The 15,147-nt window shown below is 43.2% G+C and overlaps 1 protein-coding gene across 12 annotated transcripts in view; it reads right to left on the bottom strand.

The window, feature by feature from the left end:
* Positions 1–15,147, bottom strand: part of MICU1 (mitochondrial calcium uptake 1) — a 90,514-nt gene that overhangs the window by 46,803 nt on the left and 28,564 nt on the right. For 10 of the 12 annotated variants that reach the window (XM_033065919.2, XM_033065918.2, XM_042779517.1 and 7 more), the window contains 2 exons: positions 9,165–9,208; positions 3,662–3,673 (listed from right to left, as the gene is read on the bottom strand). In XM_033065919.2, coding sequence (XP_032921810.1) covers positions 3,662–3,673; positions 9,165–9,208 — 56 coding nt within the window. The remainder of the gene's footprint in view (positions 1–3,661; positions 3,674–9,164; positions 9,209–15,147) is intronic. The other 2 variants (XM_033065912.2, XM_033065913.2) reach the window with 1 other exon arrangement.

Below are 15,147 nucleotides of genomic sequence, written 5' to 3'. Positions count from 1 at the left end.
AGAGCTTGACTTGTCCTTCCCAACTCAATCAGCACCAAGATGTGGTTTAACAGATCAATGCAGTGACCAAGCTTCCCCAAACTCACGTGCTAGAGGAAAAAGTCGTGTGCTGCATGCAGGCAATTCCCCAGAGGTCTTATGTACAGGCTGGCTGCAAAGCACCCAAAGACACATCACAAACTTCACATATTCCACCCCAAAACTAATCTGCTGCTGGGGCCTCCCTTAAGGACATGGTACAGCTTCCAAGTAACAAAGGATGGGTGGAAAAACCCCACGGAATCTTTGTGTTCCTTGCCAAATATTACCTTTATTTTGGATTTTAAAATTGTTTTCCCAAGGTTGAGTGAGGAGTGAAACGTGGCAATGTTGAATTATGCCAATCTGAAAAATAATGGTGTATTTTTGCAAATGGAGGGATGCCTTCTCTACAGAGGCAGAGATGGACACGTGGTGCTGGTGCTCCCATTCCTAATGCAGGTCTACATGCTGATCACCTAAATCCTGGCAGCTCCACTTCACCTGGCATTCCAGAAACCACAGCATTTAATTTGGGAAGAACACATTATTCTCAGAGCTGCCAGTCTGGGTTTCCATGTGGAGAAGGAAAGGACTCTTTGGGCACATTTTCTCCTGTAACTTATGTTTCAGCACCATGTTTGCACTTCCATGAAACAAAGCTTCAGGAATTTATCAACTTATGTGACCACTTACAACTTCCAAAACCACAATAAAATAAATATCCATGAGAGACAAGGGATATTTCTCCAGAACCAGGAAGGAATTTTGTAAATTAGCAAGGGATTCTAGATGAAGAATAAACCACCTTTTATTGACAAACATCATTGTACTTGCTTTGCTCCTTTGGAACGTGAACACTTCCAGGTGACCAATATTGTGTGAGCAAATACAAACCCATGAGTGCAGAGTGAAGTCACCTGGATGCAAAGCAATTCTCTTTCAGTCCCAGTTGACCACCTTCAGTTATGGAAAACATCAAAATAAGACATCTATTTATTTATTTCTTGCAGGCATGTAGGAAAAGCAGGACAGGTGTGGATTATTGCAGCTTTTCCCAAGCAGGAAAATCCCTGTTGAAAATCCAGGGAAATATGTACTAAGAGACTTGGTAACAGACAAGGGAAAACTCTTAATAAATTCCAGTGCAAACCAGCTTGCTGTGGTAATTAAAAATAGGAATATTTTCAACTCTGTATCAAAACACTGAACTGAAAAACAGGAGGATTTTAAATTTTTCTCTTTTTTTCTTTCAGATTTAAACTTTAAAGGGTCAAAGCCATGTATCTAGATATTTCAGGCCCCTCACTTTAAGAAAACTGAATAAAGACATAAAAAGGCTTTCAGGATCAGATTTTAAAACTGAGCCTTTCAGCCCAAATGTTCCAAAGTCCTTTAGGGAAAAAGAGATGGGGGAGATCCCTCTGCACTATGAAACACAGACAAAAAAGGGACTTGGGGGAAAATTGAGGGAACTAAGAGTTTTTAAAGCCAGTTCTATAATGTGGATGCAAAGTAAGTAATTTTAAATGCACTGTCTGCTTTTTTATACCACTTTTTCTAGATCATGAAATAAGAAAAAAGCATTTGAGGCTGTGATGGAAACAGCACAAGGACCTTTTGAAGCTCATAAACTTCTTTTAGCAATGGGAAAGCTCACATTATCTGGAGCCACTAGGAATGATAATTCACTATGAAGTCTGCACACTAACACAGGCAAACACAAACAGGTTTGAGTGCTGACCTGAGAAAATATTTAAAATTTATTATTGGAAGATAATACTGCATAACTGGCAGATAATACCTTTCAAGAGTATATTTTAATAAAGAGGTTTTAAAAACTTTTGATTTGGGGGGTTATTTTATCTGAATATCTACAAAGAAGCAGAAAAATACAGAGTTGGACATGGGTGAGGATGTCCTGCACATTCTCTCCCTCAAAATTTGAGCACATCCAGAGATTGAAAACCAGGGCAGCAATTATCACTGCAGGTGGACTCCTGTGACTGGAAAGAGAAATCTGCATTCCCTCCCTTCCAGCAAGGCTGTAAATATTCCAACCACCTTTCAAACAAAGGGCACCTGAAATGCAAGGCCAGCATTCTGTACAACCCAGAAAATGAACCACACAGACTTTCCCGACCCTCGGCAGGCAGCGGAGCCACTCATGCAAGGGAGAAACCCCTGCAGGAAAAGCAAATAGGAAATGCCTTGGAAAAGGGACAGTCTACACTTGTGCTCCCCTCAGCCCTCTGCAGGGTAATGAAATCACAAGCTGCACGACCACTGGGGCATTTTGCATCGAAATTTAATGGGGAGGATTGATTAGGGTGCTTGACGGCCCACATCAAGCTTCTAAAATGAGCTGAGTTTTGCCACCTCTGAATTTTAAGGGCTGTTTAGGGCTCTGATGGAAATTGGGATGCTGCTCTCCCTCATCTCAGCCTGCATTAGCAAGATGAACTCGTTCATATACTCTGCTCCTTCTCTCAGGCAGAAATCCCAGTGTGAAAGGACATGAGGAAGAAAATACTAATTCTCTATAAAAGTGATTATTAAACATCGGCTCAGTTGATGAGGTTGGGGCTGCACACTTGGTACTCACCCACCAAAATCTTGCCAGTTCTCTTTCCCTCTCTCAGTCCTTTTTTTTTCTCTCTTCACCTGGTTCTCCCATCTCGATTTCACTTCCTTTGGTAGCCAAGTGAGTTCAAGCATCTCCTAAAACATTCCCTCTCCCTCTATCCATACCCTTTCTCCCTACCAACACCATGTCACCCAAGGACAGAGTTTTCAGAGCTTCATTTTGTCTCCCTCAAGTATTAAGCATTAAGCTAACATGAAGAAAACTATCAAAGAAATTAAATCCAGAAATACCCCAGAATCCATTTTTGATTAAAAGACTGCATACACCCACTGAGGGCTTATTACTAAGTTGTTTATTTTTCCCCAACTTTCCCTGTGGATTTCATTAAGGTCACAAAGCTACAGGGCAAGCTCAAAGTGCTTAGAGATATTTTCCTCTTTACTTACTAATATTGAATGAACTCCCCTTTGCTTTCCAGTTCTTTTTCTGACAAAACATTTTAAGACAACTACAACAACTAAATATCTTCTTCCTAACATATTCTTTAATACAGTTCACTCTACATAATTCTATAACTTGAAAAACTCAAGTTTGCAAATGAAACCTTTCCCAAATCTACACACCTTCAAATAGATTACATTTCCCAAAGCATTTGGCCAGGGAATCAAACTAACTTTGAGGCCTCAAGGAGAAAACACTATTTCCCAGCAGAGCCAGCTCTATCACAGTCTCATCAAACTGCAAGATAAGACAGAAGCCTCAGAGGACACTGTGAAACCAGGAGGGTAGGGAGATGCACATCTGAGCTTTGCTCAAAGCAGTTCCTGTTAATAGAGCCAGGTATTAATGGCTACCCTGGGGACTGTTCCTTCCACAAGCCAAACTTAGGTGTTCTGAAATAAATCCTCCAGGCTGAGGATCAAGGAGAGCACTCAGGAGTATTTATCAGAGGAGCAGGGAGAAGAGGTGAGCGTACACTGTCCCTTTCACATGAAAAGTGCATATTATGAGGTCTGAAGCACAAACTAATCAAAGCACATGCTGTCTGCTTTGTACCTGCCAGAAATCCTGGTGGGAGAGGAGAGGGTTAGAAAAGGGAACAAAATGAGGGAATGCTTGGTTACACCAAAAAACCCACAAACCAGAATTAGAATAAAGAACAAGTGTCAGAGATATTAGCAGCTGGAAGAAACACCCGTCGGGAACCTGGAAACCAGAACAAAAGAGGACAAAGAACAACCAGGGGGTTTTAGTAGGAACCCTGTGGAGATAAGCAGCAGAATTAGGGATACAAAAAGTAAGAGCAAGTAGAGCTTTGTCAAAGCCAAAAATACACCACAAAGGTTTGGTGGAGGAGGTAGGAAAGGAAGACATTTGTTCTGTACCTAAAGCAGCCCAGGTGCCCAGAGGGATGTTTGTGCACTGTGTTAGAAGCAATTAAGAATTTTCTTTGATGAAATCCAGTTTTATTAAAAACAAACCAAGAAAAGAATTTGCACAGTTCAGTGTCCACACAGATCCCAGCAAACAGGGAAACATCAGAACTAACTGAAGCAAACAGGAGGGTCAAGTTTGGCTGGGAGGGGGAAGCCAACAAACGAAACAACCAACGTGGACAGAGTGTCAGCAAAGAAAGCCAAGAAGATAAAAACCTTCTCAGCTCAGCTTTGCTGGTTATCTGCAATAAACTGCACCTCTGCTTGCTTCCACAAAGCCACAGGCAAGGATTTTGCCTCAGCACTTCCTTACAACACTTTTAGGGATGGCAGAGGACTGTTCATGGGTATCAGTATAAGGTTATTATCCATGTAAGAAGTTGCCTCCTGGTTATTATGTAAATACTACCTGAGCTGAGATCAGAGGGTGAAGGAATTTAAAAGCAGGAAATCTGAAGTTGGACAGTGATATTTGCCATGGATTATGGACCAGAATGGCCAAACACTTCAAGATGTCTCCAAGCAAGCCATAACCCAGCCTCACCAGCTCTAGCTGGGGACACATTCATTTCAAACTGTCACAACAGATGCTGGCAAGACCTCACACAGTTGCATTTAGAGAACTCCTCACCTGTTTTCACTGCATTTAACCTGGCGAACACACCAAGTGTCCTCCAAGTGCACCTGCACTACTGAATTGTGATACTGGCAACATTTAGACATTTAAACCTCCAGGCAGCTCAGAGTCTGACCCAGTGTCTGGCTCCTGAATGACAGCAGGACTTTAGGCTTGTCTCATTTGCTGCAAGTTTGGGTCTATGGCAGTTTTTATCACACTCTGGTGGGAGCATCATGCTCCAGGTAAAGCCCATTCACAGAGCAAAGGATCACAGAAATTTCAGCTAATAAATCAAGACTCCTTTCCTTCCCACTTTTTCAAACCTGTGAGCAAGATCCTTCAATCCACCTCCAGTCTTCTCCTTGGGGACCCTTCCCGAGTACTTTTTTCAAGCTCCTCTGCTCCCGAGATGCTCTTTAAATCATCTGGAAAGAAATCTGCTTCCTGAGTGACCCCCAGCAAGTGTTCTTTAATGGACACACACCTTCAGGTCAGGGCAGCTGAAGATACTCATTGCATTGGCCCATGATATGACCTGCATTATCCAGTGGAAGGGAATTCCAGAGATGTTTTACCGGCCCTTAGAGGCACCATTTGAAGTCTTTTCCTTGTCCTTCACCTTGCTTGGCATTACTTTATGGCATCCCCAAACATCTAGAGAAGTAAACATAAATGCTGGCAGGAAATACTTAAGTCATAAATTTAATTATAGGGCACTGAAAGCCTCTCTAATTACCTACTGCAGGAGGGGAAGCTGTTGCTGGTAGCTCGAAGGCTCTTGCTCTTATCAAGCAGTAGCAAGGAATTTTCCCCACAGGAGGAAAAAGAGAAGTCAAGTGTATCCTAATTAAACTAATAAGCCATCTAGAGTGGGGCTTTTATTTCCTAAATAGGCCAGAGCCTATTTAAAAAACACAGAGCCTAAGTGTTTCTTAAAAGCACTCCAGCTCACCTTCACCTTTCCACCAGGATGCACCACTGGAAGCTCAGCTGGGGGACACCTGGGATCTCTTGTGCTGGCTCACCAGGGTGGTGACAGGGTGGATATGCAGCTCACAATGCAGAGCAGTAACACCTACAGCATTGTTTCTTTGAGAGATGAAGTTTGTCAATCATTAATGCATAAGCCAAAAAAAGAAAATTTTAAACAAAATCTGCACGGCAACTTACATAATATTAATGAAGCTTATGCCAGGTTAGACGTGCTAAGAAATCTCTACTACTTAGTGAGAACATATTCATCACAAAAACATGAGTTATTTCTCCTTCAGATGGGTTAAAATGCATTTGCTTTCCCACTGCCAAATGCAAGAGTGAAGAGCCAGTGGAAGCACAGCAGACAGACAGTCATGGTCTGGGCACCTGCACACCACAGCACCCTGAGACTGTTCTCACATCAGCCTTTTGCTCAGGCTCATATGAAATGTCTGCAAGCTGATTAATATCTTTCTTCCACTTTGAATGAATAGTAATCAATGCCTCTCTTCCCCCACTTTGCTGAGCTTGCTTCCCTAGGGAAGAAACCACCACTCTTAGACAAAAATGGAGCCACAGGTTGCTTCCCTGTACACACGAGCCTGTGCTGGCACACACATCTGACCTAAGGTTTGTGCTAGCTGAGTGTCTCCAGGGTTTTTGGTCTTGCATGAGTGAAGAAAAAGCATTTAGACTCAAATTACAGGAGCACTGTTGCCATTAATAAGGCAGTAACATCTACCTCCCTCTCCAGTAACTATAAATTATCAGTAGGAAGAAGGAGGGGCAGGAAGAAGGGAAAAAGGTGGATATTATCTTTTCATGCTGGCATTCAGTCACTTGCACAGCAAGCTGGCTTGGAAACCCAACAAAGGCACAATACAGAGGCACATCACTCCCCAAAATCCTCTGGCAAGATCAGTCCTGATCACCCCAGAATGGCCAAGTCATTGTTCTGATGGCAGTTTTGTCTCAATAAAATGGGGTTCTGTGAAAGGAGCAGCTCATACATCATGTCACTTATACTGCAGCATCTAGATCTCAAACACACATGCTCAAAATTCACACAATTGCTACAAACACTGTTCTGGAATATGTAATTAAAATGCAACTAACCGCCCAGACCTTTTAACTGAATCTCCTTCTAGACTACTGCTTGCATGCTACCTAAAATCCTCTTTCCCACTCTTCAGACAGGACCTGGCCTGTGGATTGTCAGTGCTTTTGAGAAGCACAGTTTGCTTATGTCTGATTGTTCACAAACTCCTTAAAAAAAGGAGAACAACTTTCCAGGGACCAGGGCTATTTTTGAGTACCACAATTCCCATTACCTCCATGTAACATCCATGAGGATGCTTAGGGGAACACTGATGACCCTCTCACCCTTCTGCCTGAGCTCAGCAGCTCCTTCAGCACACAAAGGCAAACCCCCTCCAGGTAGAGGTTGCTTTGACAATCCAAGAGGAATGTGGTTGGAAGCAGGCACAGAGGAAGAGATGCAAAAGGGTTTTATCACTATGCACAGTGAAAGTGTGAGGTCAGCTCTGCAGCACCTCAGTTGTGCTTGGCTGAGTAAAAGCAGTATTATTTTTTTAAACTGGAGCCCAAAGCAAGCAACAAAATGAGAACAAGTTGCTGTCAGATCAATCTACTGTCAGTTTCCTTCATTACCAAGGGAGAGTCAAGGCCAGCTCATTTTATCCTCTCCTCAAATTATCCTCTCACCTGGACATTACCACTGCCCTAATAGCCACAGTCAGATATAGCCAGTCCCAAGGTGTCTTTAAGCAGACAGCCAAGCAAACAAGAACCTCATTTCTTCATTTTCAGAGAACTTCTAGGGTGTTATTAGGCTGTGGAAAAACCAGCTCCCAGGAGAAGATAATAATAAAGCAAAGTCCATTGCAGTCCCCTAAATCTGCTGCCTCACTTTCAGGCAATCAAACCACAGCACAGAGACATCCAAGTGCAGCAGTAACATCTGTAAGTTATATAAAAAGCTATTTCAGTCTACTACAGGTCAGAGCCCTCGGTGTTGAGGGGCAAAGGAACAGAAAGTTGAGTTCAAAGGATTTGCCTTTGGATCTTTTATCCAGTGTGCTGGGAATCGCCTGCAGAGCGCTCGGGAACAGAAGAGCGATTAGCAAAAATAGTGTGGGATTCAGCACTTCTTCCCTACAAACAAATCTTGTTTATGTAAAGCCTAAGGGAGGAGGGTGATAGCTTGACAAGACAGAATGATGAAAAGTGAGTGAATGCAAAACAGACTGTCATGAAACCAAAGGGAGAAACACTGGGTATTTTGCAAAGAATATACGTCCTTCCTTTGCTTGGGTTGTTTTTTTTAAATCACAAAAAGCAGACATCACGTTTGTGGCAGGCAGGAAAAGAAAACAGGTGTTCACGACACGCTTTGGAGCTTTATGTATCAAAACTAACTGCCAAAATCCACCTCCCTGTTGCCTCTTTTGCAGCAAAGCCCTGCTCTGCTGCCTGGGTAACCAGCACACCCGTCCAGTGCTCATGACAGGGACCCCAGGTATTTGATCATCTTGTTGTTACCTGTTCTTGCTAAACACAAACCAGGGAATTGCACATGTTCACCCCACACTGTGTTTATATAAAGCTTTAAATTACTTTTTTTTCCCCCATGTTGAGGCTTTCTGGAAATGCCTGACACTCTGTGTCAGGTGCACCCTGCAGCAATAGGGGGTGAGCTGCTGATGTCCCTTTCAAAGCTTTATTTTCAGATGGTGCAGGTGAAAGCACTGCCCAAAGCTGGAGGACCATTGTCTGCCACCAGTGATATTATGGAAAATTAACTAACCTGCAGTTATCTGCATCAAGGGGTCCATCTGAGCTGCCAGTCCTGGGGCAGAGCTGCCTTTACCACCCCAGTGGGGATAATTAGGTCTGTGAGATCCATAACAAAAAGTGGGATTCTACATGGCTTCACTTTCACAGGGAGAAGGAACTAGATCAGAATTTGCTTAGGATTTTACCAACACCTCTCAGGACAGCACAAACACCCAGAACAGTTGTGCAGTGCTGCAGGAAGAACCTGGGGCTCAAAAGGGGAACAGAGAAATGCTGTTTGACAGAGGGGAAATACGTGGGTGAGACAGAGGAAAAAAACCACAAGAGCATCTCCTTCCTTTAGGAATCTGCAGATAGGACTGGAAGGGGAAAGTCCAGTGAGTTTCCCCTGAAATGGTTTAACTTGTCAGGCTCTCACACAGTCAGAAAGAAGCAGCAGAGAAATGTGATTACAACCCATGATTTCTCAGCTCATCAGAATATAGGAAGTGGTAATATTTTGCCTGTAAACATTAAAATAAGGTCCCTTTATAGAAACAATCCTTTCTGTCATTACAGAAAAAGCACTGCAATGCTACTGAAAAACAAAATGCTCAGAAGAGAACACTTGACACACTTCATTTAACTTACACCCTCACATAGGTAATAACTGAAGGATTCTAGGTCAAAAAAGCCATTAAATAAAATATTTGTAATAGGCTAATGTGCTCACCTTCCCATCGTAGCGTTTCACTATGAATTGGTCCAGGCCCAGGTCTGCAAGAAAAGAGAAATACTTACAGAAAAGAAAGTTTTTCTGGCATAAAATTAAATATTTTTTGTGTTTCTGATTGAGAGATTGGAAAGTAAAATGCACAGTCTGAGTAACATGTGTAGAAAACATAAGGACAGGAGGAAAATTTTATTTAGTTTTGTACATTTTGTACTTTGTATTTTGAACACAAAAAGCCAACAAACTCATGGAATCAGAGAAAAAAACCTCCTTCTACAGCAGGGCCAGCAAGAGCTCAGCAACCAGCACCTCTCCAGAGCCTGAAATACTCTCCCTAAAGTAGATCCCTGGACTATTACAATTATCATTAATATTAGCAGGCAAACATTTCACCTGTGACTCTTGGTGGTTTTAATAACACCTTTTGAATGGCTCACCAATGGGAAAACAAAGACTTGCTCCCATAGTTAATTGGGATATCCCCAAACAAATCCAAAGCTTGTTCATATTGGAGTATAAAACAAATAGATTAGAGGAGATAAGTGGTAGATGCATTTGTAAGAAGTGAAGTTCTTCAGCTGGATGGGAGAAAGGCAGGGAGAGGGATTGTTTATACCAATAAAGTCTCTGATAATGTCACAAAATGCTTATTTATGTTGAAGAGGGGAAAAGAATATCCCAGCCTTAGCTGGGTTAAGTTACAAAACTCTCATCTAACCCTCAGTGCCCAGCAGGCTGCATCTAAATACAGTAACTGCACATATAAGCAAGATGACGAAAAAATCCAGGAAGATGAATTATCTGAGCTTTGCAATCCAAAGTCAGGAAGATGGATCCTGAGAAGAGATTAAGCAGAACTCAAGTCAGGCATTACCAGTAAAACTCAGGAGAGTACAGGCTCATTTTTGGTGCTCTGAGAAATAAACCCTTTCTGAGAGCAACATCCCATGCATTTTCTGCTACTGTTTATGGTAATTAGCACATTCTCATTTCAATTTAAATTAGAAAATAAGATGGAAAAACCAAAATAAAGCCTTCCCCATGCCTGCTGTGTCACCTGCTTTTGAAAGAGGATAATGAAACCTTTCCTGTCTACTGGAAAGTTCCATGGTATTGTGCAGAAAATGGAATTATTCATTGCTCCAGGGTGACCCCCTTGCCCTTTGTGACCCAAAGCAGCCAGAACTCCTCTGCCACCAATTTCAAAGGTCAAGGCAATTGTCACAGGGCTTTCTGCACTTGTGAAAATTCCAGCCAGAAAGCACCTTCTCAATATTTCATGGGCCTGATAACAATGCAAATTGCATATTCATATCATTTTCTGTCTTTAATCTTCTGAATTTTGTTCTCCTCCAAGCTGTGGGTATAAATGCTGTAAGTACTGGTGCATTTAGAGGTAGGATTTTTCTGATAAATGTGATTATTTTACTACAGACACTTTATGTGGTTGGAGCTCACCCCAGCCATCCATCTGGATGGTGACTTAAGCTGAGCTTATGTCCCTGTGTCATAATAAAGTCATTTCTCAGGAACACCTCCTCTTCCCATGCCAGGGAAGGCTGCTGAAAGACAGATCTCTGACAGCCTGACATTATACATGTACTCATGGAAAGCCAAAAAAAGGCCATGGGTTAAAAATAGCAAGTGAAAGTATGTCTTAATGGCACCCTCAGCAAGTGGACACTGGGAAAGCAAACAGGCTTCAACAGAGAGCCAAAATGAATGGATGATTGTGTAGAGAACAGTAAGAAAAAGATCAACTGATAACTGTCATTTTATGTATAAAAATATCATCTATTTCTAAATAATTATAATAAATATTAATGTAATAAATAAATACTGAAATAATGGCTCCTGCTGTCCCAGCAGTGGTGTGGGCACAGTCCCAGGGCAGGGCCCATCCTCTGTGCTGGCCCTGCTGAGGGACCTCGAGGGTTGTGTCCAGTTCTGGCCTTCCTGGAGGGGCTGGAGCATGTCCAGGGAAGGGAACAGAGCTGGGGAAGGGGCTGGAGCCCCAGCAGCGGCTGAGAGAGCTGGGAAAGGGGCTCAGCCTGGAGAAAAGGAGGCTCAGGGGGAACCTTCTGGCTCTGCACAACTCCCTGCCAGGAGGGGACAGCCAGGGGGGGTCGGGCTGTGCTGCCAGGGAACAGGGACAGGACAAGGGGAAATGGCCTCAAGCTGTGCCAGGGGAGTTTAGATTGGATATCAGGAAATTCCTTCACCAAAAGGTTGGTCAAGCACTGGCACAGGCTGCCAGGGCAGTGGTGATGTCACCATCCCTGGAGGGATTTAAGAGCCATGTAGATGTGGCACTTGGGGCTATAGTTTGGTTGTGGCCTTGGCAGTGCTGGGCCAATGGCTGATCTCAATTTTAAAATCTTTTCCAGCCCAGATGATTTCACAATTGTACTGCACACACAAGCACACTGGTTTCCACTGTTTCACATGCTCACTTTCCCAGCCATGCACAACCACATCCCCTCTCCTCTGCTGCATTAATTAAGCTGCACACTTAAATTTCTCTATGAAATTCCCCTTACATACATCTTGAGAGCAGAAGCCAATTGAAAAGCTGAAAAGGGGCATTTATGTTCAATGCATACACTTTTACTCTATACATTTTCCTTTTCCCAGTACAGTTTTATTTTCTTTTTTAAGGACTTAGCTGCCTGTTTTTCCACCAGCCTTTAAACCTGACAAAGGGAAACCAACAAAGAGGGTCTGCTGCCTGATGCCTGGGGTCTTGCTTTAAATTACATTAAAAAAGTAATTGAAAGAAGCTTTTCCCCCGAGATGCTGCAATAGGAATTCAGCATTTGCGTAGGCTGGCGAGCCAATGGGAACACTGCATGGAAGAGGACAATCACAGCTGAACAAGGGAAGGGAAGAATGTCAGTTATTCCACCTGTGCTTTTCAAAAGGCAGTGTCATGTTAAACCCACCACAGGATTGTCTCTATGTGCCACACTCCCAAGACAAACAGCCCCTGGCTGGGCTATTGCTGCTGAGCTGCAGGAACACAGGCCAATAGGCACGCTGAACCAGGAAAAAAGAGCTTTTCCACCTTTCACTGAGGAGCAGGAGCTGAAAAACCATTCTCCCAGAAATAGCTGAAAGGATTTCCTTGAGAGATGCAGGAATGAAATCCAGGAGTCATTTCAGGAAGATACCTGGCCACTTCAAGCTTTCCTGGGACACACAGACACACACCATGGTAGTCTGGATTGCAGTGACCACCCAGAGCTTCACTTCTTGTTTCTGCTGAACAAACCCAGAGTTTCCACCACTGCCCCAAAATACATTTATATTTACCTGAGACCCTGCACAACACCTCTCCTTTCCCTACACATCCGTTTTGCTCCTGCAGCCAAGGGCTCTGCACCAGCCACTCACTGCCAGCAGCATTCCAGTGACCTGCAATCATTTCCAAACCAGCTTCCCTGCAATGTTCAGCTACCACTGTTTATTACTCCTACAAACTCTGATGCCACCCATCAGGGGCCCCAAATAAACAGCAGCACAGTCACAGAGTATCTAAGCACGTAGCACCACCAGAAATGTTATTTCAGAGGAGACTGACACCATTGGCTCACCAATACCAGGGATATAGGCTGCCACTTTTATTCATGTGATGGTACAGCACTCTGAAAATGATTCAATATAAAGCAAAAATTGCTTAACACTCACTGCCTGCCACAATGGGGAAAAGAGGGTGTTCAACACCAGAACTGTACTCCCTGCATTTACTTTTCTCATTTTGAGCTGGGGAGGATGTTTTCATGGAGAAGGAATGAATTATGTAAAGGAAAAAACACAGAATAACTTGTTCTTACTCTTGTTCAGCAATAGCCAAATCTAAAATCAAATGCTTATTATATTCCTATTGATTAACAAAAACATACTTTCCATGGATTTTCTCAAAGGCAGCTAATTACCACACTTGATAAATATGCAGACAATTACTAAGCTCTTCATGTTACCTTGTAAAAATAAATCCATAGGCAGTAGGTTATAGACTGCAGTTCTAAAAAAACATTTTAAAAACAAGCCTCCAGGAGAAGGACAATTATATTGTGCCAAGAACGCAGTTGAGATCAATTAGAAACCACCATGATTTCCTCTGGGACACCATCAGCTTCTCACTGATGGAAAAACCTTTTAAATTCCTTCCAGTCTTGATATCCTTGTCAGATTTTTCACATTATTTGGGTAACATTCACTCATGATCTGCTTTCCCCCACTGCTTAATATATAACATGGACTCTTTTTTTGCCAGTAGATGAATAAAAGGGCTAATTATGAAGACTGAAGAGCCTGCTAACTGTGCTGGTGATATGCCACATCATGGCAGGAGAAAATGCTGGAGCAAGCTTTCTCCTCCAGAGCTGTAATCTAGCTTTTGATTGTTGAATTCAGAGTATTTCCCCTCTGAATCTAAAATGTAATCTGCAAGCAAACAATGAGCTGCTGAGATTTCTCAGGGGACAGCAGCCTGGGGTTTGGGTTCAAGTCCAGGACTGTTTTGTTCTAGGAAGGAAGGATCAAGGGATTTGGTTCTCATCTATCTCCTCCTGCTCCAACAAGCCAGTCAGTGTCCCTGTGAGACATGCATTCCTAACACAGCTGGCACCTGCATGGGAAACCCTCATTTATGTGACTTTCAGCACACCAGACATGTAAATGCATCTCTTGCTCCTCCTTGGCTCTTTTCCTGCAGTCTCACATCAGGCATGACAGGCTCTTGAATGACTGTTGCCCTGGCATTATGTATTTCCACAAAAAAAGAGTCCCACCTTGTTCAGGAGACAACTGGAGTTACCTCTCATCCTTGCTCTGAGGAACTCTTTAGACAGAGCAGATGCACTGGGGAAGAAGAGAGATCGAATTCCCAGAAGGACTGGAATCCCAGAATCTCTGACGTCCTTCTAAGTCTTAAATATCCCAGTTGATCACTCTGTGTAACTTTAAGGATCTGTACCAGTCCAGGGAGTTCTCCCCTCCCCATTACATGAGTGCTTGTCTCAGCTCCTGGCTGCTGGTTCTACTGGAGATCAGATCCATATTCCATAAACTTTAATCAAAATTACAAATAATCACTCATCCACTGTACCACCCCAGAGGCCAGCTTGTGCTCAGCTTCTCATGCAGTTCAGACAAGGAAAATAAACCATTTCAGACGTGGAAAACAAACCATTTCTATCAGGAGAACAAGCTGCACACTCTGATGCAGCCACCAGGAATCAGCTCTGTCCTTCACGGCTCCTCTCCTCTGTCACCATCCCATGCCCAGAGCCTGCAGGGCCACAGCTGCTGCTTCTGCCTGGCTTCAGCACCATGTCTGGGGTCTCCTGCACTCAAACAAAAAACCAGCCCAACCAAAAAACCTCCCAAGAGTTCAGATATTTCAATTGCTGCTCATTATGTGGTAAAACTTGAAATGCATCTTTCCGATGGCAGGAATCTGGGATAACCAGCGAGGTTAATACAGGAATAGAAGAGCAGGACTGGTTTGGGAAGAACCTGCCTTCATTACAGCATGCTGGGATAAGATATAAGAAGTATTTTTTACTTTTTTCAGTCCTTATTGTAAAGGCCATAGACAAACTGATGCTGGCTGAGCATGACACAGCTCCTTCTTAGTCCAGGATGCTCCAAAATACTCACTTTCCTCAGGAAAACAGTCAGTGCAGAATGGACCCAGATAAACTTGGGGAAATGGAGGGAACCCTTGCACTTCCCACCAGAGACAGAGTAGCTTCAGCTTATTTTCAGCTGGGGTGCCAAGGAAGCACCAGGCAGGAAACAGTCATCCCTTTCCATCCACTCTTGGAACAAACTTGCCTCTCAGGTACAAGAGGACGTGGGAGAAAAAAATAATACAGGACTGCAGGGAGCAGAAATCACCACCCACGCCTCTCCTGGCACTTGAACTTTCCAGATAGCACAGAAAGAAATTATTTTTTAAAGCAGCTTTCAAGTTTAA

Source organism: Catharus ustulatus, chromosome 8 (genome assembly GCF_009819885.2).
Source record: "Catharus ustulatus isolate bCatUst1 chromosome 8, bCatUst1.pri.v2, whole genome shotgun sequence".
Classification (NCBI taxonomy): Eukaryota; Metazoa; Chordata; class Aves; order Passeriformes; family Turdidae; genus Catharus; species Catharus ustulatus.
This window is presented reverse-complemented; position numbering and strand designations above follow the sequence as displayed.